This window comes from Plasmopara halstedii (assembly GCF_900000015.1).
Source record: "Plasmopara halstedii genome assembly, contig: Scaffold_289, whole genome shotgun sequence".
Lineage (NCBI taxonomy): Eukaryota > Oomycota > Peronosporomycetes > Peronosporales > Peronosporaceae > Plasmopara > Plasmopara halstedii.
Genome location: NW_020187210.1, coordinates 58,857 through 80,691, shown reverse-complemented (window position 1 = coordinate 80,691; position 21,835 = coordinate 58,857). Strand labels below are relative to the sequence as shown.

Genomic DNA, 21,835 nt, shown 5'->3' with positions numbered 1-21,835 from the left:
ATTGCTCATGAGAGCGAGTGATATTCCGCTGACAGCGGTGAGCATTCCGAGCGGCATGCTCTGGGAGTGGCTGGTGATGGCCCAAGGGCTGTCAAATGCACCAGCAACATTTATTCGTCTTGTGACAGTTGTTCAGGTTCCACAGGGCGTATTCACAGACATACTTTGACGACATTTTCGTTCACAGTCGTGCGGAGCACGGGAGGACGGATGAGGAGAACCATATCGCCCATTTAAGAGCGGCGCTCGAGTGTATGCACACGAACAAACTATTCGCCAATGCAGACAAGCGTATCTTTGGCGCAGAAAAGATTTCGCTTTTAGGGTGCTTTATTGGGAAGCGTGGCCCTCGAGCGGATCCCGCTAAGGTCAAGGCCATTGTAGACTGGCCGGTTCCAAAGAACAAAAAGGCTTTGCGCAAGTGGCTTCGCCTCGCAAATACTTGCACAAGTATAGCGCAGATTATACGGAAATGACACGACCATTTTTGAGTTTCTTTATGAAGGATACGGAATGGTGTTGGGACATTGAGCATCGGGAGGCTTGTGACAGGGTCAAACCCAGCCTCCTTCATGCACAAAAACTGGCCTCGCCAGACCCCGATCGTCTTTTAAGCGTCGTCTGTGACACTTCGGACTTTGCCCTCGGCTGTACACTGCTGCAAGCAGACGCCGAGGGGCGGGATAGGGTATCGCGTTCGAATCTCGCCAGCTTATGGCTGCGGAGAGGAACTTTTCAATCCACAACAAGAATTACTTGCGATGAAGTATGCCCTTGTCAAGTTCAGGGTGCACCTGCTTGGCTCAAAGCCGTTTGTTGTCTTGACAGATTATGTGTCATTACGCTTGCGACTCAGTCGCCTCTCGCAGAGGATGGCCAGGTGGCTCTCATTCTATGCAAAATATAACTTGGGGGTGAAATATGAGCCAGGAAAGCAGGATGCTTTGACTGATGCGTTACCGCACAGACCGGATTATGAGCTTGCTCATGTCACGACGGTGACGTCGTCAGGGACAGATTAAATCCGCGCCGCATACGCGGGTGATGATATGTGTGTAGTGCTACCACGGACTTTCGGAAGCAAGGAGTTTGTAAACTCGGACAAGAAGTTGTCGTCGCGACTGCGCGCACGGTTGCACCAGTATTCGTCGAATAACGCGCTGCTGTATCATAGAACCGACTCAACGGATATGCCACGAATTGTGATTCCTCACGATCAGGATTTGATGCACCGTATTCTCTATGAGGCCCATGACACCCCACTCAGTGGTCATCTCGGTCGTGAGAAGACGTATAGACGTATAGCATTACTACTGGTGATCCAAGCTGTACAAATGGACGAGTACATATGTGCGCACATTTAAGACGTCTTAGAGGGTGAAACACTCTCCGAGTACGGCAGCGCTGACCGATTTGCCGGCACCCTTCGGGTGTTGGCAGCCCATGAGTATGGACTTTGTGTTTGACCTACCAAGGACTCGACGGGCAACACGGGTGTGGTGGTCTTTGTGGGCCGTTTGGGCAAAATGTCTCATCTTGCGGCAGTGCCGGACACCATCGACGGTGTAGGTACAGCGACGATGTTTGTCAATCGTGTCTTTCGACAGAATGGACTCCCGGAGTGAATTGTATCTGATAGAAATCAGCGCTTCACTAAGAAGTTCTGGTATACAATCTTCACGGTGCTGGGCACCAAGTTGACTATGTCAACAGCGAACCATCTGCAGACCGGTGGTCAAACTGAGCGCGTACTTGCGTCGTTTAAGACGTTTCTCGCAGCGTCTTCGCTGAGACGCCGAAGCACTGAATCGCCATGCTGCCACTCGTAGATTTTGCTCTGAACAATGTAGTGCATTCATCTACCGTCTACACGCGGTTTGTCGTTAAGGGGCTTGTTAGTCCTCACCTTCCGCTGACGCCGCCATCCTATGGCTCAGGGCTTGGTGGGGGAGAAATAGCCGAACGGCTAGCTGATGTCAGCCCCTCACTGTGCGTAAGAAAGTCGATGACTTCCTGTCTACCAGACTGAGTGTCTTACGACATGTTATGCGATGCGATGGCTGAAAGCCACGACATGCAGAAAGAATATCGGACGGAAGAAGCAGGAAAAATGTTGTAAACTTTAGAATCGGAGACCTGGATTTATTAAAAACTAAATACCTTTCTGCACATGCAGTCTCTGCTTCCATCAAGACAAAACTCCGTCTAAGGTTTACCTGGCCTTTAAGGTCGTGGCCAAGTGAGGCCTTGCGTATACGCTAAACCTACCGATAAGGATGCGCACTAACCCAGTTTTTTATTTGGGCTTGCTTATGCCGTACCGAGATCCGGCGTAAGTGAACGCGGAAGCGTGGGCGCTCGACCACCCAGAAGCTGAAGCAGCTCCTGTTTTTGAGCACGGGGTGCAACGCTTTCTGTTTCCAACGGCGCCAGGCGATCCACCGTCGCACAAAGTGACGCATTCGTCTGCTCGACGGCTAGGACCCGGTCCGTCAGAGCCCGATAATCCTTGACGTGAGGCAGTCGGTGCACAAAGTACTTCAGGCTCTCGCCGTCTTCCGCACAGCGGTATGCGATATCGACAAGATGCTCAGCGGAGCGCCGATGGCGACGGTCTTTGTCCTCAAGAGCTAGAAGAGCATCGTGAGTTACCAGACGGTGATCGACCAAGTCGTCATCGTCCAACGCCGACTCTTCTCGACGAGAACGGTGGCTTCCACTGCCACGTGGAACGCCTTGTGGGTCGACGTCGTCGACAGGGTCAAAATAAGTGTCTTGTGAAGTGGCGGGGACACTCAAACTCCGAGAATCGGTGGGAGTTTGAGGTGCCACTTCGGCAAGACTACTCAGACGTCGTAGGATCGTATCATCAGAAGGATCATCACGCCTCGCACCGTTGTGCGTCCCGCGCTTCTCGGTAGTAGCCCGGAAAGCCGAGGGCCATTAGCTAAGCTTAAGCTATAGCCCGGAGCTACTGCGGTTGTAGACTCACCCCTGTCAGAGATCACATAGCTCGCGGGAGCGTAATGATTGATTTAATGTGTCGCAGGGCGACAATTCCTAGGAAGACGGCGATGTGCCTTGAGTTTGGCAATCTCAAATCGGAAATGGCGTTATACGCGAACGTCCACTTCCTTGTGGCTTTGCTATATGGTAGACAGCGAGGAAAGTGCCCGGTGCCGCTGTACCCATCGCTCAAAGAGCTCATTACCTGCAACGATTTCGCCAGGGGTGAGTACCACAGGAATAGTCCGCATTGCTGGTACAGGAAATCGAGCGCGAGCGCAGTACCTATCCATTAGGATTTCTTGGGGTACCAGAAGCGAACTCGGAGAGCTTTTCGTTGTACCATTGATTGCACTTGTAGTATTACCATTAATGGATTCTACTCGCCAGCTCGGAATCCAACTCCCCGTTTGCTGCCAGTAATCTTGTTAGAGTGAGACTTGATACAATTAATTAGCCTTGCAGGTTATGAGCTAAGCAATAATGCAGCATCTTCCCATGCACACGTATGATTCTCGCTTAGGGCTAGAGAGGTCTCGGATTCTCCAGCAAGGCCCAGATGATGCTGACCATTATAATCAGATGTGTTGCTAAATTTTGCGTGGTTTTAGCTTGTGCTTGCTATTGTGTGCCGCCTCTAACTCGAGAATGACCCAACTGTCGGTTGATTTCGTGATACCCAATTTATAGCGTTATCTGTTGTCTTACTTTGAGGTTCCATCACCTTAGTACATTAAGATGAATGTAATTAGTTTGCGAGCAAGCCTTAAGGATTTATTTGCGCAAATGTCGAAGCATAATTTTTGCCTACATACTGTATTAGTGTACATGTACCGCTTCTGCGCACTAGTCAGCACAATCAAATTCTAAATTCACGTCAATAATATTCACATGAATTGAAATGGAGTTGCCATTGAATATATGCTGAGCTTGTCGTAAGACGTATAACCGCTTGTGCCAACTTTAGCGCTCAGCCGGCAGGTGTCAAGTATAGATACTGGCAGCTATTTAAAGCAATCAGTATTTATAAAATATGTAGCCTGTTAGAATGAGTTTTCTATTATTATGCAAAAGTTAGTGTGAGTATCTGGTACTTTATTCAACTCTTAGCAGTGTGAGACCAATAATCTGAAATACGTATACTTGCTTTGTTTCTGCCAATAAGAACTCACCGCCTAGCTGGCATCTAACTTGTGAAGTGTGTGGCGGAGCAGAGGCCCCCGCAGACTGCCACGTGTTTGTGTCATTAGAGATTTTTCTCCGTTTTGCCCAAGCGCCAGGACATAAATATCTGTAAAATGAGCGTTCTTACTCAGTACAAGCCCGTCGCGACCTCTGATAAAAAAGGAGGCGTGATGTCTTTCCTTATGGACCTGGCTGCCGGTGGAGTTGCTGGTGGTATCTCCAAGACGGTTGTAGCCCCTATCGAACGTGTCAAACTGCTTTTGCAGGTGCAGGCCGCGTCGTCTCAGATTAAGCCCGAAGACCAGTACAAGGGCATCGTGGATTGCTTTGTGCGCGTTTCTAAGGAACAGGGTGTTGGATCGCTATGGCGTGGTAATCTTGCGAACGTCATCCGTTATTTCCCGACTCAGGCTTTGAACTTTGCCTTTAAAGACAAGTTTAAGAAGTTGTTCATGGATGGCGTTACTAAAGACCAATTCTGGCGCTTCTTCCTAGGCAACCTTGCATCGGGTGGTGCTGCTGGTGCTACCTCGCTGCTCTTTGTGTACCCTCTTGACTTTGCTCGTACTCGTCTTGGTGCTGATGTCGGCAAGGGTAAGTCGCGCATGTACACCGGCTTGGTAAACTGTGTCTCCACAATTTACAAATCCGATGGCATTAGCGGTCTCTATCAGGGATTTGGCGTGTCGGTTGGTGGTATCATCGTGTACCGTGCTGCTTTCTTCGGTGGTTACGACACATTGCGTGATATTGCTCTGCGTGACCCTAAGAACGCTCCCATGTGGCAAAAGTGGATGGTGGCCCAGCTTGTGACTACAATGGCTGGTATTATTTCATACCCCTTCGACACTGTGCGACGTCGCATGATGATGCAGGCTGGCCGCAAAGACATCTTGTACACGTCAACTCTTGATTGTGCAACGAAGATTGCCAAAAATGAGGGATCGGGCGCATTCTTCAAGGGTGCCGGCTCCAATGTTCTGCGTGGTACGGGTGGTGCTATTGTCCTGGTGCTGTACGACGAATTTAAAAAGTTGATGAAGTAAGAGGCATTACGACTGTACAATTTTTTTTTTTCGATCGATAAAATACACGATCGTCGTTGTTTTCTAACGATCGACATGAAAAGTTGCACCATTGGAGGGAATGGTTAGGTTCTTTTACATAGATAATCGAGAAGGCATTTAAAAATATAACCGTACTATTTGCTCCATTACTCAGATTGAAAACGCTAAGAATTGGTGGCACGCATTATCCCGTTATGCGATGAACATTTGGCTATTTGTGGATAAAGGTACAGTAGTCTTGATTTCGTGGTTTTAACGAGCCAACCGCTATCCGTCAGCCTTGAGGTGCTCTACCACATGATCAAAGATGATGATGAAAAGCTCAGGCTTGACGAACTCATTTATACGGCGAATGCGTCGACTAGTGAAGTGAGCAACACAAAGGATGCTAACTATTTACAAAAAATGAAATTATATGAGCCAAAGGAGGAAAATGATGCTCACAGCAGGGATCAAAGGAAAATTGAGGAAAAGATCATGTTTTCAGAGGAAGCTCCTCAGCCTATTAAGGTGAAACAAGTTCAAGAGAATGCGAAGTCTCGCTCCAAAAATCGGTTTTTGGAGCTTTCCACGGACTTCGATGATGGCGAGTTGAATAATAGTCAGATTGTTATCAAGTCCATCTACAAGCCTCAACGTACTAATTTTTTTACTCGAATAACTGGAGGTACTTTTAATGCATCGACTAAGCGAAAATACGCTCCTTCCGACATTTCGGAAATTATTGCAGCTGAAGATATGGAGAATACAAACCTGTCTGAAAAGACAAACGGGGAAGATGAGATTGAATCAATTGGTCCTTCTTCATTGAAGGATCAAAAACAACATTTGGAGGAAAATAGTGTGTCATCTGAAGAGGAGGATGACATTTCAGTGTCTATTGACGGCTCTACACTCATAAGTGGTCAAGCAGTACGTGAGCATCGACCTCTTGCTGCAGAAGATGAGATTATCTCAGAAGTGGTTATTCACTCCGGTGATAGCGAACCTGGATTTGCAACGCTTAATCCTGTTATCGGTCTTGATCATGGCGCATTTGTGGCTCCAGCATCTTCGGGAGTTTCGATCAAAAAGACAAGCCCTATTCTTGTAGAAATTCCTGTCGCTGAGAAAAAAGATACCGACCGGGATCAATTTCTACTGATAGTTCATGTGCTTGGAGCAACTGGGCTCCCGAAAGTTGAAAAATTCGGAACACAGTCTTGTTATCTCGAAATGATGATGTTTGACAGCTCAGCTATGCATGGCAGTACTTCTCCTTCCAGTTGGACTTCAAACTTGCTGCGAACGGAGTTACACAAAAAATGTGGCAGCGAGGCTCAATGGAATCAACAATTTAGCACACCCTTGCACTCGAAAGACGCGCAGCTTCTTCATGTGAGAGTGAAAACTGATAACAAAATCTTGGTGGGCGAAACAAATATATCTTTGGTCAATGTGGGAGAACTTTTTTATGACCAACATTACTTTTTGTTTCGGAATGACGAAATTAAAGATAGCAAAGGTGACTTAGGACTTGTTGCTGCTGGAAAAGTTCATCTTCAGCTGAAAATTTTAAACACGCTGTCGATGCCCACTGCAGGGATTCCTATTTTGCAATTATCTAATATATCGAATCAGCAGATCAGCCGGTCAAGTATAATAAGCGCAAAGTCAATACCTGCCGTTCTTCTAAATGGGAGCCTCTTTTATAAAATTCCTTATCACACACGCAGCATCATTGGTCGTCATATTGAACCCCGTCGTCAATGGGTTGCTGTGAGAAGAGCTATGGACCCACCACACATACAAATAACCTGGGGAGACCCAACGCTGTCAGGGGTTACCGCAAGAAAAAATCTGCGCTCTCTAGATTTAGCTCTGGTGACAGAAATTTGTGAAGGTCACAAAACTGCCGCTTTCACAGCTCAATCTGAAAGCAGTGTGGCGAAAGAAGAAGAAAAATGTTTTTCACTGATGATGCAAGCCAGAACGCTTGATTTAGTGGCCGCCAGCAAAGAGGAAGCACGAATTTGGATTTCTAGTCTTCGTGAGCTTATATCCGCATCCGGTTCATCGAACGATGCTAGCTTAGCGTCAGCGCGCACGATCGAAGGCTTCAAAAAATCTGCAATCATATCTAAAGGACGAGACGGTAACGTAAGTGGCAAATTGATTGCTGCACCTACAAATAAGCGCATGTTAGCAGGTTGGAGAAATCGAATTTTTGACCTTGCTCGCAATGACCGACTCGACGAAATTTTGGAATGTCTAGAAGATGGGTGTCCTATTGACCTGCTTGAAGGTGGGACCGGCGATACGTTGTTAATACTGGCCTGTCGAAGAGGAGATGCTGAGCTGGTGGAGCTGTGTCTGTCACGGAGAGCACGAAATGACCCTCACCCAGAGTTTGGGGAAACAGCTTTACAAGTCGCAGTGAACTCTTCACAAGCTCACTGCGTCGGACTCCTTCTTTCGACAGCTGCAAAAAGTGACATGGACTCGGAGATCGTAAATCACATCGATTCTAACAACGACGCGCCACTACACGTAGCTGCACGCCACGGGGACTTAGCGTGCTTGCAACTGTTGCTCCACCATGGTGCTGATATTTGTGTCGTAGAGGAATTGGGTCGTACTCCATTGCATTGTGCGGTAGCAAATGGAAATTTGGAATGTGTGGCATACTTTCTGGATGTTGGTGGGGACTCTGTCTTGAACTCAGGAGACCACGACGGTGAGACAGCATTACATTATGCAGCGCGATCAGGAAACGAGGCTATGGTTACACTGTTGTTAGAAAGTGCAGCTAATGTTCACGCTTACAATGTGCAGGGTGAAAGTGCATACGATGTAGCGGTCCGCGAACAGCAGCGGCAATGCGCCGAACTTATTTCAAAATATTCGAATTTGAGTGAAAAAGTTCATTGCGCTTCTGCCACTCGCAACGAATCGGCATCAACGCTGCTCAAGCGATCACCAACATGCGCTCATACTGAAACTGCAGTACAACACAAAGGGGTAAAATACGAACATGAGATACGATCAGCAATGCATCGATCGTTTGATGTTGCTTCGCATGAAAATTTTACAAGTCAGCTGCCATTATCTCCTAGTGAGCGTGTTCGAGATGCTTTAAGGAGGAAAAGTCATGCAGGCTTGTTAACACCAAGAAGACTATCGCAGTCGTGGTCTGATGGTGCTCATTCCTCGTACAACGAGCAATGCGTAGAACAGTCTCCACGCAATCATTCTCAACCCTACAAACAAAACGTAGTTCAAAGTGATCAGCACTATGAGCCCTGGAGTTATTATCGGGAAAATAGTCGCTTATCTCAGTATAGCACGCAAACAGGAGTTTTAGAATGTGCGCAGCCATCGCAAGCTTACTGTTCGCTGAGTACACCGATGCCTGGTGTTCATAAGAGCATGATCTCATTTCGTCAGCATATTCCGCATTCACAGGAAGATTCGCATTGGGACACACTTTACACTGAAGACGGTTACCCGTACTATGTGAATAAATTTACTAGTGTATCGCAATGGGAAAATCCTTTTGAAGATAACACTCAAGGTGGCTACGTGTCCCGAGAAACGCTTTTGAATACAGGAGTAGACACATTCGCTCCAGATGCAATCATACGGCTACGTTTAGCGGAAGCTCGAAAGCGAAATTCTCAGCCAGCTCCTCTGTCCCTTGACAGCTCCTTGACAGCTTACCGAGAAACACCCGCCGTAGAAAAATCGCTACCAGCTGCAATACACCTCACTGAAGTAAGAGGCTACAAAGGACAAGCCGATGAGGAGGGTAGGCAAGCAACCATATATCCTGTAGAACTGCTTTCATCAGATAGAGAGACGCAGGTTACTCCTGTCAATACTGAGGCAATCATTACGCAAAGACAACAGGAAATGTCGCTTTCCGAGCCGTCAAAGTATGAGGCTCGAACAGGTTTGAAGATTTCGGTAGATGTAGCGGCCCCTGTAGCCCAAGATGGTATGTGCTCATCTTACCGCTCTTAGAGGGTCTTATGTTTAACATTCTTTTTAAAGTATCTCGACCTGTGCTAGTCCCATCACCTCGTTCAATAAGCCCAACCAAGAAATTTCTGGAAGAAGCCAACGATGATAATGTTAGCAGCTCTTTTGAAAAGGTAACTTTTGACGCTATCATGCCTATTTTGCAAGTAATGGCTGACAGTTTTTACGTCGGTGCAGTCACGAGCATCTTCTCCACGAGGTCGGTCCAAGAATATTCAGATAATCGAGCCAAAACGTGCAAACAACCTTGCACTCGCGCTTACAAGTTTTAAAATACATGATCACTACGAGCAGATCGTAGATGACATCGTAACAATGGATGAACGTGTAGTGAATGCAGCATTGTTGGGATGCCTTCAACGATTTTTCCCGACTGAAAAAGAGAAGCATGCTCTGCAGAATTTCCAAGGATCGGTGAATACCCTTGGCAAAGCAGAGCGCTTTTTTTGCTTGTTGTTTCAGATTTCTGGAATGCAGGAACGCATCGACATGTTTTTATACAAGATCGAATTTGATCGTGTGCGCACAACCTTGTTAACTCGAATTCTTGTCGTAAAGCGAGCTTGTCGGGATCTTGTAGAAAATTATTCGCTTATCCAGGCGCTGGAACGGGTACGTTACTGTATTTTATGCTTTTATACGTAAAGGACATGCCATTTACTGTGAGATCAGTTTTTTAAAAAGCAGAGCCTCATTTCGTTCTCGATCTTCGAAGATAATAAATCGATGTTTCAATCGACATTCCTTTCCGAAGTGGACGAAAAGTTGAATTCGTTTCGAGGTGATCTTGAAAAAGCAATGTGCGTGGAGTTAGTGGATTTGCAACTGCAGCTTAATCGCTTCGTGGCTGGTATTCGACCCATCCAGTCATTTATAAACAAAAGTCCATCAGGTTCGGCTCCATCAGAATTACGTGACGGCAAGGCCCGGGATATTTTGCAACGCTTTCTCGCGGAGGTACGAACTCAACTTATTGAAGTTGAACTTGAGTTTGAGTCCATGGAAAATTGGGGAGACAAGCTGCTGGCTGTGTTTGGAGAGAGCAAGGCGACATGCAAAATCTCGACAATCATGCGAGCTATTGTTGAGCTTTTGTAAAAACGTGCAAGTTTACTAGTTTAAGAATTATATATTAAGGAACTCTGCTTAATAGTAGTCTTTGCCTGTTCCACCCATCGAGTAAGCTGACATTGTCCGCATTTCAGCAAGCTGCTCGAGACTGTCACTTGGTGGAAACTCGCGTATGTTCGCAGCGTATCGTTCGTTTTTCTTTGCATCTTCCTCCCATTGTACATGATCGTATGTGGGCTCTCGCATCTGAATACGACGTAAAATAGCTTGATTTTCGGTCGTGATTCTCTGAAGCTCACGCTTTCGTCGGCCCTTGTTAAGACTGTGAGCATACGCGACCGACTGATTTTTGTTGTCAAGCTTCTCTCCTTGCATGATCATCGTCATTTTTTCAAGCAAAATGCGATTCTCCCGCTCGATCTCAGCGTAGCGATCCTCCTTCATCTGTTCCTTCTTCATATTTTTGCGCAGATGGGTCGGGCGATGAGGTTCGCCATTATCGATAGAACTTTTAATGGTATATAGCTTAGATCGGTGAATCTCTTGGCACCTCTGATAGTACTTGGAGTCCGTATGTTTATTCAGTGTGGGGATAGCTTTGCGTCCGCGGTCCATTGCAAAAAATATTGTTCGATCCTATCAATTCCCAACTTGCATGTCGATATATATATATAACACTTACCTTAAGCTTGATTGGTTTTAGCTTGTCATAAGATGCTGTAATGTGTCTATTCGTGCATTCGTGTGTGGGGCACATTAATATATCTCGATAGCGTCGCGACAGGTATGGCGCAGAAGTCACTCACGTCCATCGAGTGTGGTATCTTTGATACGGCAGCTTTGCAGTTAGAATTGGCACAAGCTCTCGAGGATGACCGAGTATACAAATTAACGGATAGCATGAAAAAGCGTGCTATCCATACTGCTGCTAACTATGACGACTTTAAGGTTATTCTAATTCTTCGACGCTAGTACCAAAATTTTCGGAAACTGAATGGGATATGAACAGAATCTTGTAGCGTGTGCAAATCTGAAACCTGTTTCGCAAAAGGAGCTGAGTGTTTTTTCAAGAGCCAAAGGACAAAACTTGAGGAAGAAGAAAATGGTGCGAAAGACATATAGTAACGAGCAACGCTCTCAACCTGCAGCTCCACGCCTAGATTTACCACCAGCATGTGCGGTTGATTTCTGCCGCAATTGGAAGCGATATCTTAAAACGTTTGAAGCGAAACTCAGGTAAATTAAATAATTGACCCGCTTTTTGTACTAAATTCTGACATTACATGTGCTTAGATATCTTCAAGTAACCACTCCGGTCAGACTTGGTGAGATTTTTAAGGCAGATATCGATTCGGATTTAGTGGCGGAAATTGTTGAAGTACTTTTAACCTCATGGCATCAAAACTCGCCCAACACGGGCATCAAGGCACAAGTTACAACTCTGTTTGCTCTGTCGATCATGGAAGCATTGTCCCAAACTATTCGCTTATCACTGATTTTAGACTTTTTCGACAGTCGTCAGACAGAAAAGTTGAAAGAATTGTTCAAGTTAATGGAAACTGATGCCGAATCTTCTCAGCGATGCCTTGAGATGCTGACGACCCTAAAATCTAAGTTTCGAATCGAATAGAAGCTGCGAGTTGATCTGAATTTTAATTTTACACAAGATGATTGTTATGTCGTAAATTTATGTTATCTTTGAAATAATATGCTGTCTGCAGTCTACAATCGATGAACAATTTTAGCTTGCCACTTAGGCGTTTGGTGGTGCCAACAAGAAGTAATCAAGCGATGACTTTGCACACAGCAGGCCAAGAGTAAGCAAAAAACATCCGAGACCACGCATAATCAAATCGATAGTGTGAGATTGCAGACGCTATTCAAAAGCAATGACAGTCAGTTAAAAGCATCTCATCCATACAACGCGAGCAAGCACCTGTTTGTATTTCTTCAACAAAAACAGCAGCAAGTAAAACCAGGTTGAAACGCCACTGCAAACTCCGATTGCGAAAACAAAGGCGAGGAATAGAGTAAACTCCAGCATGCCAGTGCCATACACTTTACATGAGCGTCACGAATGAATTAGCATATTTGAAGTGATGGTTAATGATTGCTCAAGCAACTTTAAGTACATACCAGAGGCAATGGCTCCAGTGTATGATGCAAGCAGAGCTGGATTGATTCCCGACATCGTTAAACCCACCAGAATATTTCTCAACACTTCGCCTTGTGGTCGTCGCACACCCTTACCATGGGAGGCTTCGACGTCAGGGTCCAAAGATGGCTTCATATCTGCCTTCAGAAAAATTAATCCAATCAGCGTAAACATGATTGCCCCCAGCACTCTGCCACAAGACACAAACAAATACATAAGACCCCGCCTTCATCAACTTCTACTCCCAATTCACGTACTTGGATGTCGGAAGCAAAAATTTAGCACCGGCTAGAAAGCTACCAAATCCCCAAAATGCAATGCCTGCGTAAGTCTGTCAACGTAAGACAAGTCATTTGTCAGCATGCAACCTCTTATCCTTTTTGTTTCTCCCGTACCGCCTCAGAGATTGCTCCGCCAACTGCAATAGTTAGACCAGCTCTGTACTTTCCCTGTATGCCAAGCTTAAGCACCATGGCGGACGTTGGACCAGCAACAGGTACAGAGCCCAAGAAGCCAAAACAGAAACCGGCGATCAATGGCAGCAGCAGCCGCAGCACAAATGGAGCCTGCGTTCTAGTCTCAGGTGAAGTCAACACCTCTTTCTCTTTCATCTCTTTGTTATCTTCAAATTTCAAGTCAACATCAATGTCGACGCCTTCATCCTTCGCCACAGTCGTCGGGTTGTCCACAGGGCGAGGTAGGACGATGTCAGTCGATTTCGTTGCGACATGAGGTGGGTCCAGTGTTTTCCATGAAAGCAATGAAAACGACAGAAAAAAAAGCAACAGCACAGCAGCAACAATTAAGACGGAGCCGCGCCGCAGTCGATGATATGGCAGCCAGGCATGGTGCATGACCTTCTTGTACAGCATCATGCTGGTTAAGCACAGAATATGATTATTGCTGAGATGGGCACTTTAGTGACCTTTTTCTCGGATGAATGACTAGACCATTTTAAATAAGCCAATCCTCGATCGCAACCGCGAAACGACGCGACTGTCAAGCTCCCGTCATGAATGATATCGTGTCGAAATCACCACGCTCACGACTAATCTTAGAGCGAGTTTTGGGTCTAACAGCATTGAGCAATGCGCAGGTTGCTGTGAATCCTGCGTCGGGAGAGCTGGCGTACGCTGCGGGCTGCATTGTAGTGATTTATAACCTCCGGCGCGACAAGCAGGTGCGTTACTACCGCGTGGACAAATTTGTATCGTGCCTGTGCTTTTCGCCCAGCGGTCACTATCTTGCTATTGGCGAAAAAGGCTATCGACCAGCTATAACTATTTGGGACGGCACAGATGGCACGCTATGCGCTGAATTACAGCGACACCAATATGGTGTGGGATGCATGGCCTTCAGCCACGACGGACGCTTCTTGATATCCGCAGGCCTAGATCACGACAAGCATCTGTATGCATGGGAGCTTATAGGCAAACACAAGGATGCGGTGCGGCGGCTTGATGTCACTATCGTAGGCTGTGCTTTTGTTGAAGACAAAATTTTGGACGCTGACTACTGCCAAGCCGGAAATTTTTTTGTAACAGTTGGAAAGAAACATTTTAAGGTAAATTGAACTCACCAAAAGACTATTTTTTAGCGCGATTTGACGTCAAATTCTGGCATGTAGTACTGGTTTCTAGACGACAAAGGATCATTTCTACTGACTGGGCTTCGTTTGAATGACTTGCCTGAGCTGCAACATCGTGACGCTGTTCTGAATGCAAAGACATCAGCAACATTTACTGGAGTTGGGTGTGGCTATGGAAGTTGTGAACTTAAAACATTTGCATCTACATTGGATGGAACATTGTGTTGCTTTGGCGCTTCTGGTATTATGGAACGATTGGTTTCTGTGGAATCGAAGTGTGGAAATGCCATTTCAGTCACAGAAGCATATGTGGCGGTGGGTGGGTCAAGTGGCGTTGTGAGGCTATTCAGTCCTTCAACACTCGAGTATTGTGCTACGCTGCCCTTTCCTCCAGCCTTTGGGGCTGCCAATGACCCATTTAAACCTGTCTCGGCGTCACCAAGTGTTTTGTATCCAGCTGATCCATCTCGGTACGCAGCCGCGATTGCTACTCGAATCACAGGCTCCCATGTGATTGTAATCTACAGCGATCGAAGCATTTTTATATATGGTACGGCAACAATAGACAACCTTACTGTCGAACGTTCATTTCTATATCATAGTGGAGGAATTCGAGACTTGCAAGTTGCTGGTCATGTTCGTGGCATCGATGCAAAAGGTAAAGTGGTTTATACTGAGGTCGACTCACAAGGTGGTGTGTCTACGGACACTATTCCAACCGGGACATTCGTGACTTGCGCAGATGATAATACTATTCGCCTTTGGAATTTGGAATTACATCGACGCCCAGCGAAGTCGAGCAGGTTCGAGCTTAGCGCTGCTGGACGGTCGGGGCTTGAGCATTGGAAAAGTCCGCATAGCCAAGAAATGCTTCGAGTAATATACAATGACATCGAGAGCGATTTTGCAGACGCAAAGTGCGTCGTTCTGGGAGGCACATGCTCTCATGAGTCCAAAAATCCTGTAAACTCACCCCATAGTTGGAATAAAGGGCTTCGAACAGTAGCTGTTCGTCCTGATCAGAAAGAAATTGCTGCTGGTGACCAGAATGGAAATATTGTTGTGGTGCCAATGCATCCCGCGAAATCTGCTACTCGAATAAAAGCTCACAGCTCGAATGTAAATTGTCTTGCTTACAGCAGCTATGAAGATAATTGTCCATTTTTTATGACATCTGGGGGACAAGACCAATTAATTCAGCTATACGATTGCCAAAAGGGCCATGTCTTGATAAATACAATTGAGCCTCACTCAGCTGCTATAACCAACTTGTCAATATCCCGTGAGGGAAAGATTCTTTTAAGTAGTGGAGCTGACAATTCTGTTGTTCAAAGTGATCTTGATGCAAGAGGGAAAGTAACCAGCTCTAAAGTGCTCTTCAGTAGTAGTGGCAAAATATTTGGTACGGTTTTTCTGCCTGATCGTGATACAGCTGTCGTATCTTGCAACAACAAACTTGAATTCTTGAATATCAGAACTGGGAATCAACAGCGGGCGCTTCCGGTAGGAGAACAAGGTCACCTTGCTCTTTGCCCCGCTGGCCATTGCGTTGCAATTAGTGGCTCTAATACCAACAATAACATTCACGTAATTGAGTTGGAGACGGGAGACATGCTAGCTACTGCTTCAGGTCATGGTGACGCAATAACGGCACTGAAATTTACACCTGATTGTCGGCGCTTACTTTCGGCTAGTAGTGATAGCTGTATATTTGTGTGGAGACTCGCTGACGACATCCAGACTAAAATCAAGGTAAGATTGCCACGAGTGACGGAAACCAAACTTGATATTCAAACACCTTCGCACGTCATGAAATCCAAATTCCAGGAAGCGCCACTGCCACCTCCAGCACCCCCGGTTACAACACATTCCGGTCAGAAGTGTGGTGGAATGGAAAGGACTGCATTTTCAACGATGAGTTTTGACAGGAGTAAGGTCTTTCAACCGGCCGAAGCGGATCTAGCAGCAGTTAAAATCGCTTTAAAAAAATCTTCGAAGTGGAAAGGGAGCAGGGTCGCTGTGCCTGGACCCCTGGCAGCTATTCCTTTGGAAAAATGGATGCGGACAAGGGCGACAGCGAAGCCAACTATACATGTTATTGAAACTAACTTTTCGCAACTGAGTGATGAAGCGACTTTGTTGACGCCGGAAGAAGATTCTGGTAAAGTGGCTACTTTGTCGTATTCAAAAGAAGAAATGAATTTAATGACATTGAACGAAGATGCTGTCTTAAAAAATCAAGTGAATAGTTTGGATACTGAGCAGGTCAACAATGGAGAACAAAAAGCAGATAACGGATCGCCAAAAACACCTAGTAAAAATATTCTGGCGGGCAAGGATGAATTAACGAGTCTATCGCTAAAGATGGTCGATACAAGCACACCAACATCAACCTCCTTAGCTTTAGAACGTGAGCACTTGATGAAACGCAAGAGACAGCTTAACACCGCAAACGCGGTTGCAACTATGAATACGAGGCTGAGTCAGCTCGGTTTTCTGAAGTCACCTTCAAAAGTGGCTATTCAAGTCCAATCAAAACTTCCAGCACCCTCACCACAAAATATTTGTCAATCAATTCCAATGATGGATTCCTCTGTATCTCAAACGGAACTGCTTACTACCACTGGATGCACTAATGAAAATACATCTCATCAAGTAAGGGTAACCCCCTATATCAGTGACGTCAATCAAATACTAACTCATGAAACTATGGAGATTCTCACGACTGACCTGCAAGCCAAGAAAGTAATAATGTGTGAAGACACTGGCGCAAATAAAGGGGTCCATAGCGTCATTGGTGATGTGGTAGCTCAAGCTGAACGCAGTATTGAAGAATCAGCTAAGCTGCTTCCAGAAGACGGAAAGATAGTTGCTTCACTGGGCGTACATGACGACCAACAAAAGAAAAAATTTGGAAAAGAGTTTGATGAAGCAAGAAACCAATCGAACGGCATATACTGCGAAAAAGTGGATGCATCACTGAGCTCCTTTACCAGTGGATTTGTAGCGCTAGGTTCACCTCACATCGTTAACAAGAACGAAATTCTAGATGAGTCGACTTCATCTTCCCTCAGTGTATTTACGATGGGATATAATGCCGGGTCGAACTTAAATACTGATGTCCTATTGAACGTGAAGCCAAATGATTATATTGCCTCAGCTGGAGCCCAGCAGCAAATGCCGGTGGATGCGTCATTGAGTACTTTTGTTAGCGGATACGGATTAATGAAAGAAAGTGTAGCTGACATTAATACTCTAGACGCGGAAGATATTGTGCGGCCTTCGGCGGTGGCCAACGGTACGATACAAATACCAGTGAGTACAGGTTCATTGACTAACGATTGCATTATTCAGATACTTTGGGATCGGCTGCACTGGAAATATTAGCGTAAGGATGACATTTTTTAGTGTACTTGTTTTGTTGAATAATTTCGTGTATTTGTGCGGCATCCAGCAATTTATGCCAGCCTTTGGAAGTAGCTGCAAGCAATTTAGTCAAGATCACCTCATGCCAAGAGCAAAATGATGCGAAGTTACTGGAGGTTAAAAAAAAAATCGATACACTCCGATCAACCATCACCTCTATGTTAAACAAATGAGGCCATATTAGAACTTTTTGAGTAGGCCTCTGTCAACATGCTTGAATGTGTGATAAGTGTGTGATCAACGTTGACAGAGGTTCAATAGACGAAGATGACTAAGATTCAAGTTATAATATCACCTCAGTAACAACTTTTGCACAATCTGCTAGAATCCTATTGATCGTGATGCCAGACAGCATGCCTGATTTTACTCCTTCTTGTCCAGGCGAACCTCAATCTGGCGGCCTTCGACTTCCATTCCATTCATGCGTTCTGCATAGTGTGCAAGAGGTTAAATTCGTTGGAACATGACATGACAACCAGCAATCACTGACCAATAGCTTGCCATGCGTCAGCGGCAGTCGTGTATCGAATGATTCCAAAGCCGCGCGAGCGTCCATCAGGGTATTCAGCAATGTCAGCACGCTCTACTTCACCCACAGTTCGAAACAAATCTTTAAGCTGCTGCCAGTTCGTGTCCCATGGCAGCTGTATGTGCCAAACGTATTCAGGTGAGTAAGGAAATTTGTTAAATCGACCATTTTCTAGAGACTTACGTTCCCAACGTAAAGCTGGCGACCTTCACCGTTTCCACGCGAGGGAGCATTGGAGCGTTTGGCAAACTTGGAAATGCTTCCACCCTCAGGTTCTCTATCTTCGCGAACGAAAATGAGTCGACCATCTAACTCGGTGTTATTTAATTCCGCGATTGCTGTCGCAGCCTCTTCTGGCGTGGAATATTCTACTAAACCACAGCCTTTTGAGCGCCCATTTGCCAGTTCTAGCACTACAATTAGGCACAAAGCTATGAGCTTCTTTCTCTATCATCCAAGAACTCAATATAGTCGTACCATCAGCATGAACAACTGTGCCTGCCTTCTTCATATGGTCCTTGAGCTCCTGCCACTTGACAGTCCACGACAAATTGCCAACATACACACGAAATCCGCGCTTGGGCTTACCAGCCGCAACGAACTGCGACTCACGATCTTCACGAACAAAAATTTTGCGCCCCCCGAGCTCTGTGTCGTTGAGCGTGCTAATGGCTTCCTGAGCTGCCTCTTCTGTTGCATATGTGATGATACCGCATCCCTACCGCCACAGCATAGCCTTAATACTGCCATTTCACACCGCATCAGCCTCTCCATCGCACCTTTGAACGCCCATTCCACTCCAGCACCGTAGCAGTCTCTACAGGGCCGGCCACTTGCATATGTTCCTTTAAGTCTTGCGACTTAATGCTCCAGGATAAATTACCCACGTAGACACGACAACCCACAGGTACCGTTTGATTCATCTCCACGTCTTCATCTTCCCCTACAATACCCAACACTCTCTCAATCCTTCGCCTCACCGTACGCCCTCAGCTTGTTCATACCGTTATGGCCATGTCGGGATTGATACGGACTCGACTGCGCTATCCGCTCAGCGCGTTTCCTACGCAACAGTGCAGCATCCGTCAGCTCACTCATTCGCTGCCTACAGAGCTACGATACCCTTCCACTCACGTGCTCTTTGCTTTGCCTACATTTACGTTGGTATTACTAGTCGCGATCGTCTTACGCTCCTGCACGATCTGATCTAATGACATATCGAGTTTTTTCTCCATCTCGTCCGACGCCATGGCGGTAAATCCTAATTTGCAAATTGAGCTAATCATTGGAGACGAGAGAATCGATTTAAACGGGAAGATCGGTAAATTTGGATCCGTCGTCGGAAAATATGACATTAATTACATGTTAGTGCCTTGTATAATTCAAGCAAATAGGAATATTTTCCAACAACGTTACAGCACTAGTAGTATTACTATTTGTTAAATCCGATGGAAAATTGCAAGTACTGCTATATTTTTGATATGGTGGTCACGTCAGAGTAGAAATGCTGTTTTAATAGTCCTATTTATTCCTTAAAAACTCACAAAATGGGTCAATTAAAAACGTCTACCCATTTCCCTCACAATGCTGCAATGATTTCAGAATCTGCTTTCACGACATTCGTCAGTCGGGCATTTCAGCGATGTCCAGTTGGCAAACTTTACACAGCTAAACATTTTGAAAGTAATCTTCTTTCAATCATTAATAAAAACGATTGCGATAGTTTTCCAACATCGGAATGAAGTCTCTATCTTGGACCTAGCATATTTTAGCTGGCATACGGCCGATTATCAACTCTATAATCATTCGTTGGACACTTTTTACAATCTTTCCGAATGCCGTTGCGGTTCAATCCGACTTTCCAGTACTGGGACGGAAGGAAGACGAACATCGTGGCTCTTGTCGGTAAAGCAATTTGAGCAACTTTAAAGTTAAAAATAAAATTGGGCATGCTTTAGCAAGTAAAAAAATGTTTAAATTATTCTGATCAAAATCTGCTTATTAGTAATAGTAATTAATTAGACTGACCTGCTCTCTGCAGTACGGGGATATTTCGTCAAGATGTGCAGTCAATCGGTCGACTCCATTTCTCGACAGTAAGGCTGCATCTTTTTGTCAACCGCCAAGGGAGGCGAGAGCTAGCGAATTACGTACAAGCGTTAATAATTATATCGCCGCAATGTCGTTAAACTCATCCTGGTGAGAAATATTTGATCATCATCATAGGGGATTCTGAATATGTGTGACTTACATTGAGACTTTCGGCGTCCAACAAACCCTTTCGATGAAGAAGTGGGTGTCGCTATAATGCACAGTACAACTTCCGTACCGCGTGGGCCGAACCGAGCACTGGAAGGGAGGACAAATGTGCATGTTTGAGGCAACGGACCGCATCCATGCCGAGAAAAAGAGCTAGTTAGCAGCTCCGCGGTACTCGCAATTGTCTTATCTGTTTTTGAGTACAGAGTATCTGCGCCTTCAGTACCTTTTCTTGATTCGGCTGAGAGAGAGATATGCAGAATCGAGCCTCAGCGCAAGGGCGAACGATAATCTCACGTGAAAGAACGTAGTCCCGGCAGGCGTAGAATGACCTCCTGGTAACGGAATGAGTTTAAGTACATATCGTTGTCAATGAGACCCAGTTCTAAAACGAGTGACTTTATCTAGGAAATGTGGGCTCGCATTCAATGGATGGTAGTTGCTGATATCGGCATCTTGATCTTCGTGACGCCGTAAAAAGTGCTGAATAATCCTGGAGCGCCGTGCAATTACATACGACGCGCGAATGTCAACAGAAACTGACAGTATGCGGGGGTATTGCAAAATCCATACACAAATACTATAACAGTGATCTTGAGACGAGGACAGATAAGAATGTTGAAAATTGGTTTAAACAACAAAAAGAGTCCAAATTCTTCTACAGCGTGAGCATACTTGCAGCGAGGCTGTCGTAGCTCTTTGCTTAGACGAAGCACAGCCAAGTTCACCAACCATACGTTCTTTCAAAGAGCCAGTACAAGTGTAGCGGATCGCTTCAAAGTACTAAAGCCTTACCAAGGCAAACGAATTCTTCGGCTCAAAAAAGAAACAGTATTTAGTTGTTTTAGTTGCGGCAGAGCCGCCAATATCTAAAACTCAAGGTTTTCCTAATTAGTATAGTAATACCTAATTGATATAGCAAATCGTGATTAATATAGTAGTATGCATTACATCTGGCGATCCTGCCACGTGGTGGCTTCTTATTACGGTGTAGCCACATTACTGTGTTATTACGCTAACTATGAATACACACATGTGTACGGTCGCACAATCTTGTGCGATCGTACATAGGTGTGTACCCTTTCTCACAAGGGCATGCATAACCCCGTGACACTCTCCCCCATAAAAAGTGTGAATATCCCTAATTCACATTTAATGGTCACCTCATATGAGGCTCGCGTGTCTGAGACACCTTCACGTTGATAAGAAAACGTCGAACCTTCTCCGCTCTATGAGCACTATGTCTACGACACACAAAACATCCAGCCTTGCTGGTGGCGAAGCCGCCTGCGGGCAAAGCCCTTCTTCTTCTGTGCATCTCCGGAAAGTACGTCCGCGGCTTTGCTGGAAGCACATTCCAAGCCCTCGGCAACTGGGCGCAACACACCACGCCCGCCCCGGGCGACAGATTTCTTCGTCGAGGAGCTGGAGAAAGTCGACTATGATTTGGACACTCCTTTCCCAGCGTTGGATGACGAGGAAAATGAAGTGCGCCAACAGCGCGACGTGGACCCAGCTTAAACCCTGCG

General features: G+C 45.7%; 7 protein-coding genes across 7 annotated transcripts; 4 read left to right on the top strand and 3 right to left on the bottom strand.

Annotated features, from left to right (window-relative positions):
* Positions 1-4,304: 4,304 nt before the first annotated feature.
* On the top strand, positions 4,305-5,237 carry PHALS_05298 (adp atp translocase 1; the record flags this gene model as incomplete). Its single annotated transcript, XM_024722851.1, has 1 exon — positions 4,305-5,237. The coding sequence occupies one exon, from the start codon at positions 4,305-4,307 to the stop codon at positions 5,235-5,237; it is 933 nt and encodes a 310-aa protein (XP_024573886.1).
* Positions 5,238-5,555: 318 nt separating this feature from the next.
* On the top strand, positions 5,556-10,376 carry PHALS_05297 (Ankyrin; the record flags this gene model as incomplete). Its single annotated transcript, XM_024722850.1, has 4 exons — positions 5,556-9,234; positions 9,291-9,391; positions 9,456-9,890; positions 9,951-10,376. The coding sequence occupies 4 exons, from the start codon at positions 5,556-5,558 to the stop codon at positions 10,374-10,376; spliced, it is 4,641 nt and encodes a 1,546-aa protein (XP_024573885.1).
* Positions 10,377-10,424: 48 nt separating this feature from the next.
* On the bottom strand, positions 10,425-10,964 carry PHALS_05296 (uncharacterized protein; the record flags this gene model as incomplete). The annotated part of the gene is made up of 1 exon (XM_024722849.1): positions 10,425-10,964. The coding sequence occupies one exon, from the start codon at positions 10,962-10,964 to the stop codon at positions 10,425-10,427; it is 540 nt and encodes a 179-aa protein (XP_024573884.1).
* Positions 10,965-11,135: 171 nt separating this feature from the next.
* On the top strand, positions 11,136-11,979 carry PHALS_05295 (coiled-coil domain-containing protein 103; the record flags this gene model as incomplete). The annotated part of the gene is made up of 3 exons (XM_024722847.1): positions 11,136-11,297; positions 11,359-11,585; positions 11,643-11,979. 3 exons carry the CDS (start codon positions 11,136-11,138, stop codon positions 11,977-11,979), a joined length of 726 nt encoding a protein of 241 aa, XP_024573883.1.
* A 123-nt stretch (positions 11,980-12,102) lies between these two features.
* PHALS_05294 (lysine exporter protein (lyse ygga)) lies at positions 12,103-13,379 on the bottom strand (the record flags this gene model as incomplete). Its single annotated transcript, XM_024722846.1, has 5 exons — positions 12,103-12,225; positions 12,286-12,407; positions 12,486-12,694; positions 12,762-12,835; positions 12,900-13,379. The coding sequence occupies 5 exons, from the start codon at positions 13,377-13,379 to the stop codon at positions 12,103-12,105; spliced, it is 1,008 nt and encodes a 335-aa protein (XP_024573882.1).
* A 137-nt stretch (positions 13,380-13,516) lies between these two features.
* PHALS_05293 (WD40 repeat protein) lies at positions 13,517-17,691 on the top strand (the record flags this gene model as incomplete). The annotated part of the gene is made up of 7 exons (XM_024722845.1): positions 13,517-14,068; positions 14,132-14,750; positions 14,835-15,844; positions 15,920-17,167; positions 17,231-17,390; positions 17,447-17,480; positions 17,547-17,691. The coding sequence occupies 7 exons, from the start codon at positions 13,517-13,519 to the stop codon at positions 17,689-17,691; spliced, it is 3,768 nt and encodes a 1,255-aa protein (XP_024573881.1).
* A 190-nt stretch (positions 17,692-17,881) lies between these two features.
* Positions 17,882-19,297, bottom strand: PHALS_05292 (rna-binding protein; the record flags this gene model as incomplete). Its single annotated transcript, XM_024722844.1, has 7 exons — positions 17,882-17,946; positions 18,009-18,162; positions 18,231-18,460; positions 18,525-18,765; positions 18,827-18,990; positions 19,052-19,110; positions 19,182-19,297. The coding sequence occupies 7 exons, from the start codon at positions 19,295-19,297 to the stop codon at positions 17,882-17,884; spliced, it is 1,029 nt and encodes a 342-aa protein (XP_024573880.1).
* Between the last annotated feature and the right edge of the window lie 2,538 nt (positions 19,298-21,835).